Below are 19127 nucleotides of genomic sequence, written 5' to 3' on the forward strand. Positions count from 1 at the left end.
GACGCTAGTGTGGAAGTGACGTGTATTCTGTGTGACAGCAGGAACTGTCCACATGTAAACATAACACCGTCCTCTCTGTGGCCACATGCACGTGAGCTCCTTTCGGATGCGTCTGGCTGGGGGATGGGATGATGGAGGCGAGGCCGCCAGGCCTGAGCTCCGGGGCCGAAGGACCAGGGTGTCAGGTTGTGTCCACCAGGTGCTGGGTACCCCTTGTCCTCAGGATTAAACACGACCCAGGGAAAGGCTCCCGGATGCTCTGCTCATGCACAGCCCGCCCAGCCCTCCCCACACCCTGCAGCCTGGACCCTGCTGTGCACACGGGTCCCTGCATGTCCCCTGCTCCTCCTCCTCCCCCAGGGACCGGGGCCCAGGACACACAGCAAGGCCTCTGCCCTGGCCGAGGCAGCAGCACTGGGTGGAAAGGGGTCATTTGGATCCCTCAGCTCAGGTGACATGTCATCAACACTCTGCACCCAATGACACAGCCACATCCTCAGGACATGGGGGTCCTCAGCCCGGCCGGCGTGGCTCAGAGGTGGAGCATCAACCTATGAGCCAGGAGCTCAGGGTTTATTCTGGGTCAGGGCACAGGCCCTGGTTGCTGTCTTGATCCCCAGTAGGGGGCGTCCAGGAGGCAGCCAGTTAATGATCCTGTCTCTTCACTGATGCTTCTTTCTCTCTCTGCCTCTTCCTTCCTCTCTGACATCAATAAAAATATACTTTAAAAAAGAAAGGAATGTTGTTTCTCATTTTGGGCTCCATGTCAGCTACAGCAGAGGCCCCTGGTCACAGCTGGAGGACGAGGCTGAGCATCACTGACCAGCCCAACCCCAGGCCCCGCCCTCCTCCCAGCACAGCCCCGGGGATGAGGCCCTTCCTGGGCTCCCAGTCTCTCCCGGGAGGAGCTGACTCCAGGTTGAATTGTCACCGTCATCGTCATCGTCACAGGTCAGAGTGTTTGTTCAGTGAGCACAAGAGAAATGAGTTGGGAGCTCATCTCCTTGCTGTCCTCCCACCCACACCCCCGGGTCAGCAGGAGGTCACAGGTTCTGGCAGCTTCCCCGGGGGCAGCACAGACAGAGCTGAGCACAGCTGAGTCCCTGGAGGAGGGCAGGTCACTGTCCTCACCCCAAGGTCAGGAGTGCCCTCTGCAGCCTTGGGCGGGAGGGCCTGTGGGGCACTATGGTGGGTGCAGGCCCTGCTCTGAGGCGGGTCCATCCTGGAAATAGAAGGAAGGTCATCCGGGGCTTCCCCAGCGTTTTCTCCAGGGGCCTGGACAGGAAGGCTGGGTCTCAGGTCCAACCCCCATCCCATGGCTGTGTTCTTAAAGGGCCAGACTGATGGTCACACAAAATGCCCCCAAACAGGCATTGATGGTTTCCTGTGTGGTTTTTTCCCTCCATCGATCTGCGATGTCCCACCCACACAGGCACTCAATGTCCTCAGCTCTTTGTGTGGCAATTGCATGGGGACCAGGAAGAGATTGCTCTCCCCAAAGCCACACCCACCCTAAAGCCACGCCCACCGCATCACAAATGGCCGTGACCCAGAAGACCCTGTGTTATCAGCCAGCACCCCCTTCATCAGAGGGATGAGCGCATCCACAGAGACAGGCTTCATGAGTGACATGCGTTTCAGGAGCCGCTCCATCTGTGAATGGGGATGAGGCCCAGGGTGTGTCCCAAGCTCATGTCCCTTCTCCATCCCCAACTCCCTTAGGACCCTCAGCACCATAACATCTCACGTGAGGGCTGGGTCACAGCTCACTCTTTATGAACGTGTGAGGCAGCATTTCTAACTGTCCCCAGACCATCACCTCTCAGTTAGGTCCATGCTGCCACCTCCCATGACTGCAGTGATCGCCAGCGTCTGTGCCAGTCAGACCAGGAAGTGGGAACAGGGACAGTGACCTGGGGAGCAGCAGACACCAGCTGGGCTCAGGGCTTTGGACCAGGGCGACGTAGTGTGTCCTGTGGCCAGCAGGGGGCGCTGTGGGATCGCCCTGTGGCCCCCACACAGCTGCTCACTGAGGACTTTCCACTCACAGGAGCCTGGGCCTGGGGGCTGGGCCCTGTGCGCCCTGATGGGGACCAGCTGTGTCTGTGCTGGCAGCGCCCCCTGAGCCATAGCCTCTGTGTGGTCTCAGCAGGTGCTTCCTTCCAGGGCTCCCAAGGGGGGAGCCCACCTCCATGCCCCTCAGTCTGGGGTGTGAGCTGAGCTCCAGCCCCAGGGCCCAGGGAGGGGCTGGGCAGTCCCTGGAGGGACCCCCATTTGCATGGCAGCCCCTCCTCTGGCAGAGGGTGGGGAGAAAAGGAGGCCTGGGCAGCCCAGCCCCACTGTGGGCTCAGGGCTGTGAGCACCATGGCCTGGACTCCTCTGCTCCTCGCGCTCCTCTCTCTCTGCACAGGTAGGGCCAGGCCTGGGACCAGGCTTCTTCCCTTCCTGCTCAGTCTCCTGGGAACCTGCCCCTGGTCCCTGCCCCTCACTGACCAGTGTCTGTGTCTGCAGGGTCCCTCTCCCAGCCTGTGCTGACTCAGCCGCCCTCCCTCTCTGCCTCTCCGGGAGCCACAGCCAGACTCACCTGCACCCTGAGCAGCGACCTCAGTGTTGGTGGTAAAAACATATACTGGTACCAGCAGAAGCCAGGGAGCCGTCCTGGGTATCTTCTGTACTACTATTCAAGTACGAATTTAGGAACTGGGGTCCCCAGCCGCTTCTCTGGGTCCAAAGACGCCTCGGCCAATGCGGGGCTCCTGCTCATCTCGGGGCTGCAGCCTGAGGACGAGGCTGACTATTACTGCGCTACAGCTCATGGCAGTGGGAGCAGCTTTCGTTACCCACAGTGTCTCAGAGGACGAGGAAGTGAGACAAAAACCCCTGGGCCCCGAGGTGGTGGCTCTGAGCCTCCCTTCAGCGAGGAGCGTCTGTGTGGCTCTGTCAGGGGGGCTCCTCTGCAGGGACCTGTGTCCCCGGGAGGAGGGAGGTCACACTCGATGGGGCAGCAGCACAGGCGTCCCAGGAGCACACTGGGTGGTCATAGAGCCCCGCCCGCAACCCCATGTCAGGTGAAATTCTAACAAGAAGGAATATGATTATTTGGCTTCAATTTATCTTCATTGGAGACTGGACAGACTGAAGCCATACCCCAGAATCCTCTTGTCCTTAATGGCTACCAGAGCATGCCACTGAAATAACCAATAACATCCTCACTATTGTTGTGGAGCGAACGTGAGTAAAGACTACTGGCGTCCAGACCAAATTAAAATTTAGGGAGCCTTTATTGCCGTCCAGTGGCTGTTCTCTCTCCACGCAGGGCGGTCAGAGATCAGCCCCCACCCTTTGTGCAAGACCACTTTTTAAGCACATTAACCACATCTTGTTTTTGCAGAGTAAGCAATCCAAGACAAAACAGTTTTTCCCAAATAATGTCAGGGCCATGCTATTGATGACCATGTTATTTACAGGGTTATCCTGTTCTTTAGAAAGCTGACAGTGTTCTATCTTGCAAAGCTATTTTGTGAGGTACAACTGGGAAGGGGCCATGAGATTATATCTCAAGGCCTGGTCTGGTGTCAGCACTGACAACCCTATCAGGGGCATAGTCCACGGACTCTCCGGAGTGCTCAAAAATTCCCACTCTCTAATGACTATCCTGAGAACTGACACATGCCGAGAACTTACTGTGTTCTTACCGTACATGAGTGTTTAATTTTCGCCACAACCATACTTCATGTTGTCATGAGCACATTGATACCTGATGAAAGGGAATGAATATTTTTAGTTAAAAAACTTTTAAAATATATTTTTATTGATTTCAGAAAGGAAGCGAAAAGAAGAGAAATAGAAACACCAATGATGAGAGAGAATCATTGATCAGCTGCCTCCTGAATGCCTCCTCCTGGGATTGACAATGCAAGCCGGGCATGGGCCCTGACCAGGAATCGACTGTGACCTCCTGGTTCCTAGTTGGATGCTCAACCCTGACCCCACTGGCTGGACTGAGTGAATATTTTTAAATAAAAATCAGCTCCTTCCTCCTGTTGTGTGTTGTCTGCTCCTCACCCAGAGCTCTTCCCTCCTGACCCTTCTGGTCCCCAATGTGTGGGGAGTGGCTTCCCGACAGCAGTTCTCTGACACCAGCTGATGTCCCCCAACAGCACTCAGTGCTCACACCCTCTGCCCAGAGACGTGTCAGACCCGCAGTTAAAGGGCCAGTCCCCTGACTGCCCGCAGGTCAGGTGCCAATCACAGGTGAGAGGTCCCAGGTTTCACACAACTTCTTGGCTATTCAATCCAAGGTTCCCAGGTTCCCTCCCGTGGGTTCCATGAATTTGCTAACTGCACCTGAGCCCTCTCCCCTTCCAGCGAATGGGGGGCAGGTGAGGGGCTCCCAAGCTTCTAATCCTCCCGGCCTCTCCAGGGGCCCGTCCTCACCCAGGAGCCCACCCAGCGCCCCCTCATCAGCAACAGGCCCGCCCGTCCCCCAGGGAGTGACAAGGGTCTCAGGAGCTTGTGCCGGGACCAGGGTCCGAGACCAGCGTATGTTTCCTGTCATCTCACATCCTGTGTCTGCAACTACACATGGTCACCCAGACAGCCCTGCAGCCCCACACATTCATGTCATGTGTGTGACCCTGTGTTCCTCCTGACCCATCCCATCTGACATGTGAGTGTTCACCCTGGTCATGGACACAGCCTTCTCCTTCTCTGAACAAACCCACAGAAGGTGGGTCCCAACCAGCACAGACTCTCAGTCACACCCCCCTCCCCTCCTCCCTCCTCTGCTGCTGCCTCCCTCACCCCCTCTCTCCCTCGGGCCCCTCAGCTCTTAGCTCCATCCCAATGGGAGGGTTTCAGGGCACAGTGACCAGTTCCTGCTGTGGTCCCGTCCCCCAGGCCTCCGTCTCTGGGGAGGGTGAGTCCCAGGAGCTCATCAGCATCGAATCCCTTCAGAACCCGGTTCCCTCTCCCCCCTCCACCTGAGGGTGTCCCTCCTCACCGCCCTCAGCCCATCTCTTCACTGGGACACGACCCTTTTCCTGTAAATGCACCCACTCTCCTGGCCACCCCCAGGGAGGATCTAGGGGCCGCAGGGAGCTGGAAGGCAGGCTGTGAAGTCAGTACAGAAACAGGGGGGCTGGGGCTCACCCTGCCCCCTGCCTCCTGAGGCCCGAACGCCCCGCGGCTGAAGGTCGTGGGCCCGCAGGTACGAAGGGGACGGACCCTCTCCCGCCACAGGACCGGCTCCTAACGGAGTGAGCAGCCCTCTGAGCCCTTCCCACCGGCCCACGGCCCCTCCCCTGTGCTGTGGGGAGAAGCTCACTGCGCATCAGCTGTGCAGCAGCTTCACTGAGAGGGACCCCCAGTCATCATGTCCTCTATGTGCACTTTGACCTTTCCCAAAAGAGGGCGCTGGGACTGAACACTGCAGTCCCCCCCACAGTGTCTCAGGGTGACAGCAGCTGGAAGGAGCCCCTACACCTGTGAGCAGAGGGACCTGAAGCTGTGGGGCCTGTGGCCAGCAGGGGGCGCTCGGGGACAGCTCTGTGGGCCTCACCCTGCAGCTGAGGGAGGATCATTCACTCAGAGGGAGCCCTGTGCTGCCTGCAGGGGACTCAGCAGCTGTGTCCTCTCAGGCCTGGCAGCGCCCCCTGAGCAGGGACCTGTGTGTGGTCTCAGCAGGTGCTTCCTCCCAGGGCCCCCCAAGGGGTGAGCCCACCTCCATGCCCCTCAGTCTGGGGTGTGAGCTGAGCTCCAGCCCCAGGGCCCAGGGAGGGGCTGGGCAGTCCCTGGAGGGACCCCCATTTGCATGGCAGCCCCTCCTCTGGCAGAGGGTGGGGAGAAAAGGAGGCCTGGGCAGCCCAGCCCCACTGTGGGCTCAGGGCTGTGAGCACCATGGCCTGGACTCCTCTGCTCCTCGCGCTCCTCTCTCTCTGCACAGGTAGGGCCAGGCCTGGGACCAGGCTTCTTCCCTTCCTGCTCAGTCTCCTGGGAACCTGCCCCTGGTCCCTGCCCATCACTGACCAGTGTCTGTGTCTGCAGGGTCCCTCTCCCAGCCTGTGCTGACCCAGCCGCCCTCCCTCTCTGCATCTCCGGGAGCCACAGCCAGACTCACCTGCACCCTGAGCAGTGGCTTCAATGTTGGCAGCTACAGGATATACTGGTACCAGCAGAAGCCAGGGAGCCCTCCCCGGTATCTCCTGTACTACTACTCAGACTCAGATAAGGGTCAGGGCTCTGGGGTCCCCAGCCGCTTCTCTGGATCCAAAGACGCCTCGGCCAATGCGGGGCTCCTGCTCATCTCGGGGCTGCAGCCTGAGGACGAGGCTGACTATTACTGTCACACATGGGACGACAGCTCTAAGACTCACACAGTGGTCCAGACCCACAGGGAAGTGAGACAAAAACCTCCTCTCCGCTCTCCTGGCCTGACCTGGGCCCCTGCTGGCGGCTTCTGTATCCCCAACACCCTGAGGGCTCTCAGCACCATAACGTCTCCCGTGAAGGCGCGGTCACAGCTGACTCTGTGTGAACGTGTGAGGCAGCATTTCTAACTGTCTCCCAGGTCATCAGCTCCTTCTTCAGGGAGAAACCATGTCAGACCCGATCCTTCCGACTAAAGGGGTTCCCATCTGACTCCTCCTTCCCCCAGACCCTCCCGGTTCCTCCATGTCCTTCCTCCTCCCGCCCTCGGAGTGTTTTCTGGCCCAGAGTCCTGGAGAGTCTCCCTCTGCCCCATCTGCATGCAGCTCCGCCTCCTCTTCTCCCTCCACATTGTTCTTCCCACCACATGGCTCCTCCCTCCTGTGCTGCTCCCCCATCCCCACTGCTCCCCAGCCCCCAGGGCACCTCCTGGCTGGAGACCCTCACGTCCTCTGGATTCTTCTGCAGGGACTCCGCATGGAGAACCTGTGGTCACGTCTCTACGTGGACGTTAAAGCCTCTGATGAGAGGAGACCAGCTCCCAGGTCCCAGACAGGGACCCAGTCCCTCCTTATGTGACTGTAGAGGGCGTTCTACTCAGAAGAACGTCTGTGTCTGGGTGACTCCCTCTCTCTGTGTGAGCCTCTGCCCCCACAGACAATGTGAACACGTTCTCTCAATCAGACCCAGGCACATGCTCACTGATCCATGCCAGTGACAGGTCTCTGGGCATTGAGCCTCAGGGCCCTGGAGGAGACTGCGAGTGGGCACGTGACCAGCAGGTGGCGCTGCGGCGCTGCCCTGGGTTCTGCCTGGGGCTCCCTCACCGCTGGGGGGTCCTGGTGGCCTCTGGGTTGGGAGAGTCACTGAACCCAGACAAGGAGGAAGGAAGGACAGGAATTCTTTTGTTTGTTTAACACAGAACCGCGCTCCAGGGCTCCTGAGACACAGCCTGACACGGAGCCTGTGACACAGGTGGAGGGAGCCCCACACACAGAACCACATGCAGTCACGTCTGCAGTCAGGACGCTCGCCCCGCTCCCCCTGGTCCACGGGACGCCCCGAGCCCTTCCCTCCACCACGTACTGACCACATCCGGTCCCCACAGGCTGGGAGGGCCTCGCCGAGTTACCATGGCTGCTCACCTGGCCTTGGAGACGCCCCTGAGCGAGTTCCTGGAAACTCACCCCCATCGTGACCTGAACAGCCCCCATGAGCCCCGCCAGCCGGATCGACGCCTCATCACGTGTGATGTGGGATCAGAGCTCACTGGGCACGAACTTGGCAGCATCTTCCTGGACTGAAACCAAATTAACTTACCAGTTACGTCCATGCTGGCACCTCCCACGGCTGGGCCCAGGATGAGACGCTGCAGGGAGCGCCAGGGTCTGTGCCAGTCAGACCAGGAAGTGGGAACAGGGACAGTGACCTGGGGAGCAGCAGACACCAGCTGGGCTCAGGGCTTTGGACCAGGGCGACGTAGTGTGTCCTGTGGCCAGCAGGGGGCGCTGTGGGATCGCCCTGTGGCCCCCACACAGCTGCTCACTGAGGACTTTCCACTCACAGGAGCCTGGGCCTGGGGGCTGGGCCCTGTGCGCCCTGATGGGGACCAGCTGTGTCTGTGCTGGCAGCGCCCCCTGAGCCATAGCCTCTGTGTGGTCTCAGCAGGTGCTTCCTCCCAGGGCCCCCCAAGGGGTGAGCCCACCTCCATGCCCCTCAGTCTGGGGTTTGAGCTGAGCTCCAGCCCCAGGGCCCAGGGAGGGGCTGGGCAGTCCCTGGAGGGACCCCCATTTGCATGGCAGCCCCTCCTCTGGCAGAGGGTGGGGAGAAAAGGAGGCCTGGGCAGCCCAGCCCCACTGTGGGCTCAGGGCTGTGAGCACCATGGCCTGGACTCCTCTGCTCCTCGCGCTCCTCTCTCTCTGCACAGGTAGGGCCAGGCCTGGGACCAGGCTTCTTCCCTTCCTGCTCAGTCTCCTGGGAACCTGCCCCTGGTCCCTGCCCATCACTGACCAGTGTCTGTGTCTGCAGGGTCCCTCTCCCAGCCTGTGCTGACCCAGCCGCCCTCCCTCTCTGCATCTCCGGGAGCCTCAGCCAGACTCACCTGCACCCTGAGCAGTGGCTCCAATGTTGGTGATTACTGGATATACTGGTACCAGCAGAAGCCAGGGAGCCGTTCCCGGTATCTCCTGAGTTTTAGATCAGACTCAAATAAGCACCAGGGCTCCGGGGTCCCCAGCCGCTTCTCTGGATCCAAAGACGCCTCGGCCAATGCGGGGCTCCTGCTCATCTCGGGGCTGCAGCCTGAGGACGAGGCTGACTATTACTGCGCTACAGGTCATAGCAGTGGCAGCAGCGACTATTACGCACAGTGTCTCAGAGGACGAGGAAGTGAGACCAAAACCCCTGGGCCCAGCGGTGATGACAGTCTGCCCGTGGCTTTCAGTCACAGGAGCCCACCCAGCGCCCCCTCATCAGAGCAAAACGCCCACCTGTCCGCCAGGGAGTGACAAGGGTCTCAGGAGCCTGTGCCGGGGCCAGGGGCCGAGACCAGCGTGTGTTTCCTGTCATCTCACATCCTGTGTCTGCAACAACACATGTCACCCAGACAGCCCTGCTCCCCCACACATTCATGTCATGTGTGTGACCCTGTGTTCCTCCTGACCCATCCCATCTGACATGTCAGTGTTCACCCTGGTCATGGACACAGCCTTCTCCTTCTCTGAACAAACCCACAGAAGGTGGGTCCCAACCAGCACAGACTCTCAGTCACACCTCCCTCCCCTCCTCCCTCCTCTGCTGCTGCCTCCCTCACCTCCTCTCTCCCTCGGATCATCAGGTCATAGGTCAGGGTTCCTCCTTCGTGAGGATTCAGAGAATAATAACAAGTTCCTGCTGTGGTTTCCATTCAGTGAGGATGTGATGGTTTCTGCATTCACCTGCCCAGACGGTCACAGAGTCTGCACACACATCACAATCTCACATTTGACACTAAAATAGGATAATGTGTAAGCAAGTACAGGTAGGTAAAGTTTTATTTAAAATACTAGAGGCCTGGTGCATGAAATTCATGCATGGGGGGTTCCTCTCAGCATTGCCTGCTCCCTCTCCAATGCACGACCCCAGGATCGGACCTAAAGGGGCAGTCGGACATCCCTCTCACAATTTGGGAACACTGGCTCCTAACTGCTCACCTGCCTGCCTGCCTGATCGCCCTTAACTGCCCCCCCTGCTGTCCTGGTCACCACCAACTATCCCCCTGCCGGCCTGGTCACCCATAATTGCCTCCCCCTGCCAGCCTGGTCTTCCCCAACTGCCCCCCAGTGGGCCTGGTCGCCCCACACAGCCTGCTGCTCAGTCGTTTGGTCGCTCCGCACTACCTGCCTTGTGGGCATGGCCACCCCAAAGAGCCTACTTGGTCAGTGGTTTGGTCGTCACTCACTAACCCCCTTGCCAGCCTAGTGGCCCCAGGCAGCCTGTTCTGTCATCCATTTGGTTGTGTTGGTCACAAGGATTTTATATACATATAGATAAACAAATGTCAGGACACCTGAGAAAATCCCAACAAGAAACACACGACACAGATATGCAGATCACCACACACGTGATAAAAAGGCAGTTCCTGAAAAGAATGAACATGCTACTGATTCCACTGGCCAGTGTGAGGCCTGCAAACGCCATGATGCTTATGCGTCAGTCACATCAGATCTCTGTGAACCTGCACGTGCACCTCATGACGTGGAAGGTCTGGGGAAACGTCCTCCTTTGACCTTGGTCCTGAGTGTGTTCCCAGAAAATTCCCTGAACAGCCCTCTGAGTCCTGGTCAACAGATGGGGGTGTCCCTGGGCTGTGACGTGGGACATGAGGGTCCCTGTGCACTCACTTGTGCACCATCTTCACTGGAGGGGAAACCACATCCATCTGTCCTTTGTGTACCTGATGGCGCCTCCCACAGACGGGAATCCTCCTAGGAGTGAGGCTGCAGGGAGCGCTACAGCCCATCAGGTCACAGGACCTGGGACCCGGCCAGGGTGTGTGGCCAGAGACAGTCCCCTCTGAGCTGCAGGTCCAGCTTTGCTATCAGGCCTTTGGGCCAAGGGCAGGTGTGTGCTGCCACCAGCAGGGGGCGCTGTGGGACCGCCCCGTGGTCCCAATGCAGCTGCACTTTAAGGACCTAACTAATAGGAGCCTGGGCCTGTGGCTGGGCCTGTGCTCAGTGATGTGCTGTCTCAGCAGGTGCTTCCTCCCAGGGCCCCCCAAGGGGAGAGCCCACCTCCATGCCCCTCACTCTGGGGTGTGAGCTGAGCTTCAGCCCCAAGGCCCAGGGAAGGGCTGGGCAGTCTCTGGAGGGACCCCATTTGCATGGCAGCCCCTCCTCTGGCAGAGGGTGGGGAGAAAAGGAGGCCTGGGCAGCCCAGCCCCACTGTGGGCTCAGGGCTGTGAGCACCATGGCCTGGACTCCTCTGCTCCTCGCGCTCCTCTCTCTCTGCACAGGTAGGGCCAGGCTTGGGACCAGGCTTCTTCCCTTCCTGCTCAGTCTCCTGGGAACCTGCCCCTGGTCCCTGCCCATCACTGACCAGTGTCTGTGTCTGCAGGGTCCCTCTCCCAGCCTGTGCTGACCCAGCCGCCCTCCCTCTCTGCATCTCCGGGAGCCACAGCCAGACTCACCTGCACCCTGAGCAGTGGCTTCAATGTTGGCAGCTACTACATAGCCTGGTACCAGCAGAAGCCAGGGAGCCCTCCCCGGTATCTCTTAAATTACTACTCAGACTCAGATAAGCACCAAGGCTCCGGGGTCCCCAGCCGCTTCTCTGGATCCAAAGACGCCTCGGCCAATGCGGGGCTCCTGCTCATCTCGGGGCTGCAGCCTGAGGACGAGGCTGACTATTACTGTGCGATCTGGTACAGTGGTTCCCACAGTGACACACTCAGATGGGGAAGTGGGACAAAAACCTCGCCCTCCCAGAGTCTTATTTGACAACGTCTGACCCTGTTAACATAACGTCCCTGTGCAAACTCCTTGGGGAAGAACCTTCTGGTTCCTAATGGGTCACTTTCCGTGTTGGATCCCATGTCTCTGAGTCTCAGAAACACAGAACCAGCACCAACACTCACTGGTCAGTCCGTCCCTGAGAGGTGGCCTGTTATCCATGGGTCACAGACCAGGTCCCGGGCGATGGCTGTTTCTGACGTGAAATAAGGGCCTGGCTGGGTCTGGGTCTTGCATTATTTTGAGGCACTGTGGGTGTCCGGGGATTTGACTTTGGATCTTTTAGTGTGCCCCAGACTCTGACAGGAGGAAGATTTTCATATACATTTTTCTAATTTTCTTTCATCTCTGACACTTCTATTATAAAGGGCAAATTGCCACATTAATATATTTCGTCTAATTAATTCCCTTTTAATGTGCACAAATTTCATGCACCAGGCCACTAGTATAGTATAACATCAGTAGAAATGGAGCCACTTTAAAGCAGAGTTGGGGCGTCCATCGCAGCTGAATTTTTTGCCCGTCTTCCCTTCACACCTCTGTGAGGCTGGAGGTCAGATACCCTGTAGGGGGGGTCACAACACCTTGTCTTCCTAAACCTGGCCCCTCTGCCCCAGGGCAGGTTCCCACAGACTCCCTGAGGACTGGGAACATGTCCCATGGGGTTCAGCTGTGAGGACAGAGTCGGGTACCGAACCCCAAGCTGAGATCATGTCAAGGTTGGACAGAGCCTCCACACGCTGGAAAGAGACAAGAGAGCACCTACCCGGGGCCTCCTTGGGAGCACAGGGCTGCCAGCACCTTGACCTCAGACTTGAGCCCCACCCCTGAGAAGGACCATCTCCCTGGTTCTGAGGGGCTCAGTCTGTGGGTCTTTGTGGCAGCGTCTCCAGGACACAGCCCATCAGGACAGTCCATCCTGCTCAGTGTGGGGTGAGCTGAGCCCCAGCACCAGGGCTCCGGGGCTGGGCAGTCCCGGGAGGAACCACATCAGCAGGGACGGCCCCTCCTCTGGCCGAGGGCGGAGGGAGGAGGCCTGGGCAGCCACAGCGCCTGGCCCGGGCTTGGGGACCCTCCTGGAGCTCGGCCCCCTGCTCAGAGCAGGTATGTGCTCTTTCTCCTGAGAGGACATCGCCAGGGACCTCTGAGCTCCCAGGAGCTGGAACTGGGCTCCATCGCCTTCTGACCCCATGGCTGGGATCTGTGCATCCAGATCAGAGTGAACAGAGACGGGAAGGTTCCCTAATGGGCCCCCTGGGCCTCCCACTGCCCCACCCTCATCACTAGTGCATTTGGGTTGGGAAACTGACCAAGGAAACCCCTAGGTAGCATCTGCCTCACCATGTCCAGCTCTGACCCCTGACCTCCCCACTGTCCTGACACATTCAGGTCCAACAAATCCCACAGCCACTCCCATCAGGGGGCCATGACCTGAGGTCCAGTTCTCCCAGGAAAGTGAGAAAGCAGCACCAAGCCCACAGCCTGGCCTCCCTGTCCCAGAGGGAGGACCTGGGAAGCAGGCTCCTGGCTGCCATGGAGACGCTGCCCCCCTCCTTTTGGAGCCTCAGCCTCCACCATACCTCCCTCAGGGGAGGACAGGCCCAGGGGTCCCGCACATGCCCTCCGACCCCACAGAGCACAGTGCATCTCCTTCTGCTTCCATCACCAAAATTGCTCCCCAAGCTCACCTTGATTCATCGCTTAGTATCCCCCCCTCACAAGGCCCTGGTCCCGGTGGTGCTATCACTGTCCCCTCCCCTTCCGTGTCCAGGGAGCTGAGATCACAGTCAGCCTCACTCAACAATCAGACACCAGACTCTCCTACGGATAGAAATACACGAGTGGGAAATATTATATTCAGTTTCCCTATGAATGAGGATGCCAGGTACTAGGCAAATCTTGATTGAAAGTCATGTGTACAAATGCAATTATGTATTATCTACTGAACAAAAGGGAAGGTCATTGACAGAATATTTTTGTGATTACAAAAGAGAGTGATTAATTTATAACAGGGCAGGGATCAAATAAAAAAATAACACTGTGTCCTGGAAATTAAGGAATTCGCCTCCTTGGCACAGTGGCTGCTCTAGACCTGATCCTGGGAAGAAAGATCCATTAGTGACACCAGCTCAGGTCTGACCAGGATCGGCCAGGGAGACGGGCCCCGACTCACAGGAGGAGGCGGAGTGGAGCAGAGAGAGTGTCCTGAGGGGACGGGGAGGCCACCTCAGCGGGCACCTGGATGCCCTGAGCCAGGGGGTCAGTGCACAGAGCAGTGGAGAGGCAGGACCTGACCCTCCTGGGCCTTAGTCAGCAGGGGACACAGTGGTACATCCTGGCCTCGCCACCAGGGGGCGCTGCTGAAGGGCTGGGCTCATCAAGGCTGCAACCTGTTCCCTGGCCCTGCCTGGTGCCCTGTGCTCAGGGCTCACAGCTGTGACCTTGCCCCCCGCCCCCTGGGCCCCGCACAGCCCCACCCCTGCCCTCACCCTGCCATCCTCAGGCACAGGGACCCACCCAGGGCCCAGGGAGGGAGCAAAACCAGATGGGGGTCTCATTTGCATGAGGGGGCCCTCTCTCCCGCGGACTATGAAGAGGGGAAGGGAGAGATGTGGGGAGCTCTGCTTCAGCTGTGGGGCACAGGAGGCAGGACTCAGGGATGACCTCCACCATGGCCTGGGCCCCTCTCCTCCTCACCCTCCTGGCTCACTGCACAGGTGACTGGATAGGGGGCAGGGGAAGGGGCCTTGGGGAGACACATGGGCCCTGCCTCCTCCTCTTGTCTCTACACCCAGACTCACCCTCTCTGTGTCCCCCCTCTTCCAGGATCCTGGGCCCAGCCTGTGCTGACTCAGCCGTCCTCAGTGTCAGGGGCCCCGGGCCAGAGGGTCACCATTTCCTGCACTGGAAACAGCTCCAACATTGGGAATCCTAACTATGTTCAGTGGTGCCAGCAGCTCCCAGGAAAAGCCCCCAAAACCATCATCTATGAGGATAGCAACCCTCAGGGGTCCCTGATCGATTCTCTGGCTCCAAATCTGGCAGCTCAGGCTCCCTGACCATCACGGGGCTGCAGGCTGAGGATGAGGCCCATTATTACTGCTTGGCATGGGACATTAGTCTGGATGCTCGCACAGTGGCCCAGGCCTGTGGGGAAGTGAGACAAAAACCCGCTGTCCCGCTGCAGTGGGTCCCGGCGCAGTCCCATCCTCTGATAAGGTGGCTGTGACTTTGCTGGGGGCCCGAAACCGGGGTCTGAGGCCCCCCCAGGGGACTGTGTGGGCAAATCTGTCCTCACCCTGTGAACCTGCCCGTCCAGCCGCCCGTGGCAGCAGCACACGGTGTGCGTGTCTCAGCCTGAGCAGACCTTCCTGTGCGTCAGGGGGCGGCTGCCTGGGCGGCCAGGACGGGGCAGGGCAGACCCAGGGCCCCGAGTCCAGCTGTGCCTGTGTCAGAGCCCCTCAGGGAGGCCCCGTGTGTGTGCTCTGACCCGGGGCTCCCCACACAGCCTGGGCCCCCCTCCAGCCGGAGAGCAGGTGCCTGTGTGTCCCTGATCCGCTCCCAGGGTCCAGTCTGGCAACTCGGGCTCCGGGAGCCCCGCTGGGCGGGCACTGAGGCCCAGGCTGCCTGTCCCCCCTCCTGTGCCCGCAGCCCCCGTGCCCACCCAGAGCCCGTCCTGTGGGGCTGAGGCCACAGGGAGCCCTTCTCACCTGCCAGGAGGGGCGCCCAGCACCTGCCCCTCAGGCTCAGCCTGTGGCCTCTGCTGCTACTGCTCCCGCCCCCTCCACCCACCACGGTCCAGGTCCCAAGGCAGCCCCTGGAGCATGAGGGGCCTCCTCCCTCTCCCCTCAGAGGCCTCCCAGCAGCCTCTTCCTGGACACAAGGCTGACACCACACAGGAGCCCCTCCCCATCAGCGGGATCCTGAGCCTCTTTGTCCTGAAGCCCCAGGTCTGAGCTGGGGACCATCTGGGGTCACTTCAGCCTGAACCCCAAAGAGGGGACCTGCGTCTCTATCAGGGTCATTGACTTGTGTCCAGGCCCTCCCCCCCCCCAGCCGTGCCCCCTCCTCCCGGATGCTCAGTGGGAGCGGCTGAGGCCTTTGTGCACAGAGAGGTCCCTCTGTCCCTGCTGCCCCGGCCCCGGGGTCTCAGGCTGCAGCGCCCACGGGTCCCTGGGAACAGCCGCTGTCCACGCCCCTCAGTGCTGAGCTCTGACGTCCCCTCCTCCTGGGAGCTCCCTGCTGCTCCTCCCGGGACCCTGAGCCAGGAGGGGTGCGGGCCCCGTGTCTGCGCCTGGTCTCTGGGGACACGCCCTCCTCCCGCCTCAGGGGCTCACCCGCTGCTGGGGGACGCGTCGTGCGTGTGGGTGAGAGTGTCCGTCCCACGTCTGCCGGCTCCTCCCCATCCCCGTTCAGCTTCTGCCTGAAAGGAGGGAATGTGTACGGACACAGGAGGGAATGTTTACAACTGTGAGCACATGTGAGGACACGGAGACAACATGGTACACGGAACGCAGAACATACAGATGTCGGAATACAAAGGCGTTTCCTAAAATTTAAAAACCCCACGTGCTTTATGCTCCACTGGTAACTGTGACGTCCACCAAGCAGTTTATGGTTTTTTAATGAATCACTAACTCAATCCGATCTCCATGAAAACCTTACATGCCTCACCTGGTGTGAAATGGTTGCTGAATGGTCCTCCTTTGAACACGACCCTGAGGGCGTTTCTGGAAAATTCCTCTCCGTCACCGACCTGCACAGCCCCCTGAGCTCCGCACACTGAGCAGCGCCCTCCCCTGTGACGTGGCCACAGGCTCACTGTGTGTTCACTGAGCAGCATCTTCCCTGGAAGGGAAACCACACTCACGTGTCGTGTGTGAATGTGTAAGCACATCACACGGATGCACCCCTGAGAGTGCACTGCTACGGGATCAACACAGAGAATCCCATCGCAGTGTCTGGGCTCAGACCGTGGGGGTGGGAAGAGGGACAGAGACCTGGGGAGCCCCCAGCCAGCTGGGCTCTCAGGGCTTTGGGGCAGGGGAGGGTGTGTCCTCCCACCAGCAGGGGGCGCTGTGAGACTGCAGGTGATCAGCACTCAGCTGTTCAGGGAGACCTTCCCACACAGGCACCTGCACTGGGGGCTCCCTGCTGTCCTTGGGGGCCGGACAGCGCCCCCTGAGCAGGCACCTGTGTGTGGTCTCAGCAGGTGCTTCCTCCCAGGGCCCCCCAAGGGGGGAGCCCACCTCCATGCCCCTCAGTCTGGGTGTGAGCTGAGCTCCAGCCCCAGGGCCCAGGGAGAGGCTGGGCAGTCCCTGGAGGGACCCCCATTTGCATGGCAGCCCCTCCTCTGGCAGAGGGTGGGGAGAAAAGGAGGCCTGGGCAGCCCAGCCCCACTGTGGGCTCAGGGCTGTGAGCACCATGGCCTGGACTCCTCTGCTCCTCGCGCTCCTCTCTCTCTGCACAGGTAGGGCCAGGCCTGGGACCAGGCTTCTTCCCTTCCTGCTCAGTCTCCTGGGAACCTGCCCCTGGTCCCTGCCCATCACTGACCAGTGTCTGTGTCTGCAGGGTCCCTCTCCCAGCCTGTGCTGACCCAGCCGCCCTCCCTCTCTGCATCTCCGGGAGCCACAGCCACACTCACCTGCACCCTGAGCAGTGGCTCCAACGTTGGTGGATACTGGATAGCCTGGTACCAGCAGAAGCCAGGGAGCCCTCCCCGGTATCTCCTGTACTACTACTCAGACTCCAGCAATGAGCTGGGACCTGGGGTCCCCAGCCGCTTCTCTGGATCCAAAGACGCCTCGGCCAATGCGGGGCTCCTGCTCATCTCGGGGCTGCAGCCTGAGGACGAGGCTGACTATTACTGTAACATATGGGACGGCACCTCTAAGACTCACACAGTGGTCCAGACCCACAGGGAAGTGAGACAAAAACCTCCTCTCTGCTCTCCTGGCCTGACCTGGGCCCTATTGGCTGCTCTGCCCAGTTCTGGCTCAGCCCTGACTGTGCTGGTCGGTGTCCATCCGGCACCAGGTCATCCTTGGATCCGTGGCCCTGACAGTGTCACAGCTCTGATGTCACGTCAGCGTTTCCATGGATTTTTGGCTCATGTCATGTGTGCCATGCTCACGTTCTCACAGGGAACATTCCTCAGGGATAACGGTTCCCATGGAGACATGTGAGGAGGTGGAATCAGATCCATTCAGGCCAAGCTCAGCTCTGAGTGGAGGATTGACTGAGGTAGGATCTGGGTCTGAAGGCTCAAATCTGAAATTTGCATTAAAAACCAACATCCAAAAACCAAAACCAAACCAACATTCTATCCTATCTCATAAAGAGGGAATATGCTAGTTGACCTCACACTGCTCCAAAGATGGCGGCTCCCACTGCCAATAAAGAGGGAATAGGCTAATTGTCTGCCCCACCTTCAATGGTGGTGGCACCCACAGCCAATGAGGAGGGAATAAGCTAATTGGCTTCCTTGCCCTCAACGATGGTGGTGCCCACAGGCATGAGGAGGGAATATGCTAAATGACGGCCACCCCCTTCAAGATAGAGTTGCCCAGAGTCACAAGATGGCGGCGCCCAGTTCCCTTAGCCCCAATGGGACAGCAGGCCTGGTCCCTCACCTGCATCTGGAGCCCCCAGGTCCCTCAGCCTCCCAGCTGACCTGGACCGGCCGAGCCACAGGCAAGCATCAGATGGTGGCCGCCCAGCCGCCCAGGACGGCCTGAGGCTCAGGTAACCAGGGCCGGCAGAGGCTTGTGCTGCCAGCAGTGGCAACAGCGGAAGTGTGATGGGGCATCTCCTTCCCCTAATCGCCTGGTCACCTCCCGCCCCTGAGGACTCCCGGACTGTGAAAGGGGGCAGGCCGGGCTGAGGGACACCCCTCCAGTGCATGAATTTTCATATCTTGGGCCTCCAGTGATGAAGTGAAGTGTATTCTGTGTGACAGCAGGAACTGTCCACATGTAAACATAACACCGTCCTCTCTGTGGCCACATGCACATGACCTCCGTGTGGATGCGTCTGGCTGGGGGATGGGATGATGGAGGCGAGGCCGCCAGGCCTGAGCTCCGGGGCCGAAGGACCAGGGTGTCAGGTTGTGTCCGCCAGGTCCTGGGTCCCCCTTGTCCTCAGGATTAAACACGACCCAGGGAAAGCCTCCCGGATGCTCTGCTCATGCACAGCCCGGCCAGCCCTCCGCACACCCTGCAGCCTGGACCCTGCTGTGCACACGGGTCCCTGCATGTCCCCTGCTCCTCCTCCTCCTCCAGGGACCGGGGCCCAGGACACACAGCAAGGCCTCTGCCCTGGCCGAGGCAGCAGCACTGGGTGGAAAGGCGTCATTTGGATCCCTCAGCTCCGGTGACATGTCGTCAACACTCTGCACCCATGACACAGCCACATCCTCAGGACATGGGGTCCTCATCCCGGCCGGCGTGGCTCAGTGGTTGAGCATTGAGCTATGAACCAGGAGGTGAGGGTTGTATTCCTGGTCTGGGCACAGGCCCTGGTTACATGCTTGATCCCCAGTAGGGGGCGTTCAAGAGGCAGCCCATTGATGATCCTGTCTCATCATTGATGCTTCTTTCTCTCTCTGCCTCTTCCTTCCTCTCCAACTTCAATAAAAATATACTTTAAAAAGGAAAGGAGTGTTGGTTCTCATTTTGGGCTCCATGTCAGCTACAGCAGAGGCCCCTGGTCACA

The 19127-nt window shown here is 59.6% G+C and overlaps 5 gene segments (V, D, J or C); all 5 read left to right on the top strand.

Moving 5' to 3' along the window:
* Positions 1–2364: 2364 nt before the first annotated feature.
* Positions 2365–5087, top strand: LOC129148174 (immunoglobulin lambda variable 5-37-like). The segment is given in 3 exon segments: positions 2365–2410; positions 2512–2820; positions 5077–5087. Coding segments are annotated over 3 exon segments (366 nt in total).
* An 811-nt stretch (positions 5088–5898) lies between these two features.
* On the top strand, positions 5899–7730 carry LOC129148175 (immunoglobulin lambda variable 5-37-like). The segment is given in 4 exon segments: positions 5899–5944; positions 6046–6398; positions 6895–6971; positions 7535–7730. Coding segments are annotated over 4 exon segments (672 nt in total).
* Positions 7731–8307: 577 nt separating this feature from the next.
* Positions 8308–8933, top strand: LOC129148176 (immunoglobulin lambda variable 5-39-like). The segment is given in 2 exon segments: positions 8308–8353; positions 8455–8933. Coding segments are annotated over 2 exon segments (525 nt in total).
* A 1939-nt stretch (positions 8934–10872) lies between these two features.
* LOC129148177 (probable non-functional immunoglobulin lambda variable 5-48) lies at positions 10873–15370 on the top strand. The segment is given in 3 exon segments: positions 10873–10918; positions 11020–11331; positions 15159–15370. Coding segments are annotated over 3 exon segments (570 nt in total).
* Positions 15371–16838: 1468 nt separating this feature from the next.
* Positions 16839–17599, top strand: LOC129148178 (immunoglobulin lambda variable 5-37-like). The segment is given in 3 exon segments: positions 16839–16884; positions 16986–17338; positions 17558–17599. Coding segments are annotated over 3 exon segments (441 nt in total).
* The last annotated feature ends 1528 nt before the right edge of the window (positions 17600–19127 follow it).

Source organism: Eptesicus fuscus, chromosome 23 (genome assembly GCF_027574615.1).
Source record: "Eptesicus fuscus isolate TK198812 chromosome 23, DD_ASM_mEF_20220401, whole genome shotgun sequence".
Taxonomy (NCBI): Eukaryota; Metazoa; Chordata; class Mammalia; order Chiroptera; family Vespertilionidae; genus Eptesicus; species Eptesicus fuscus.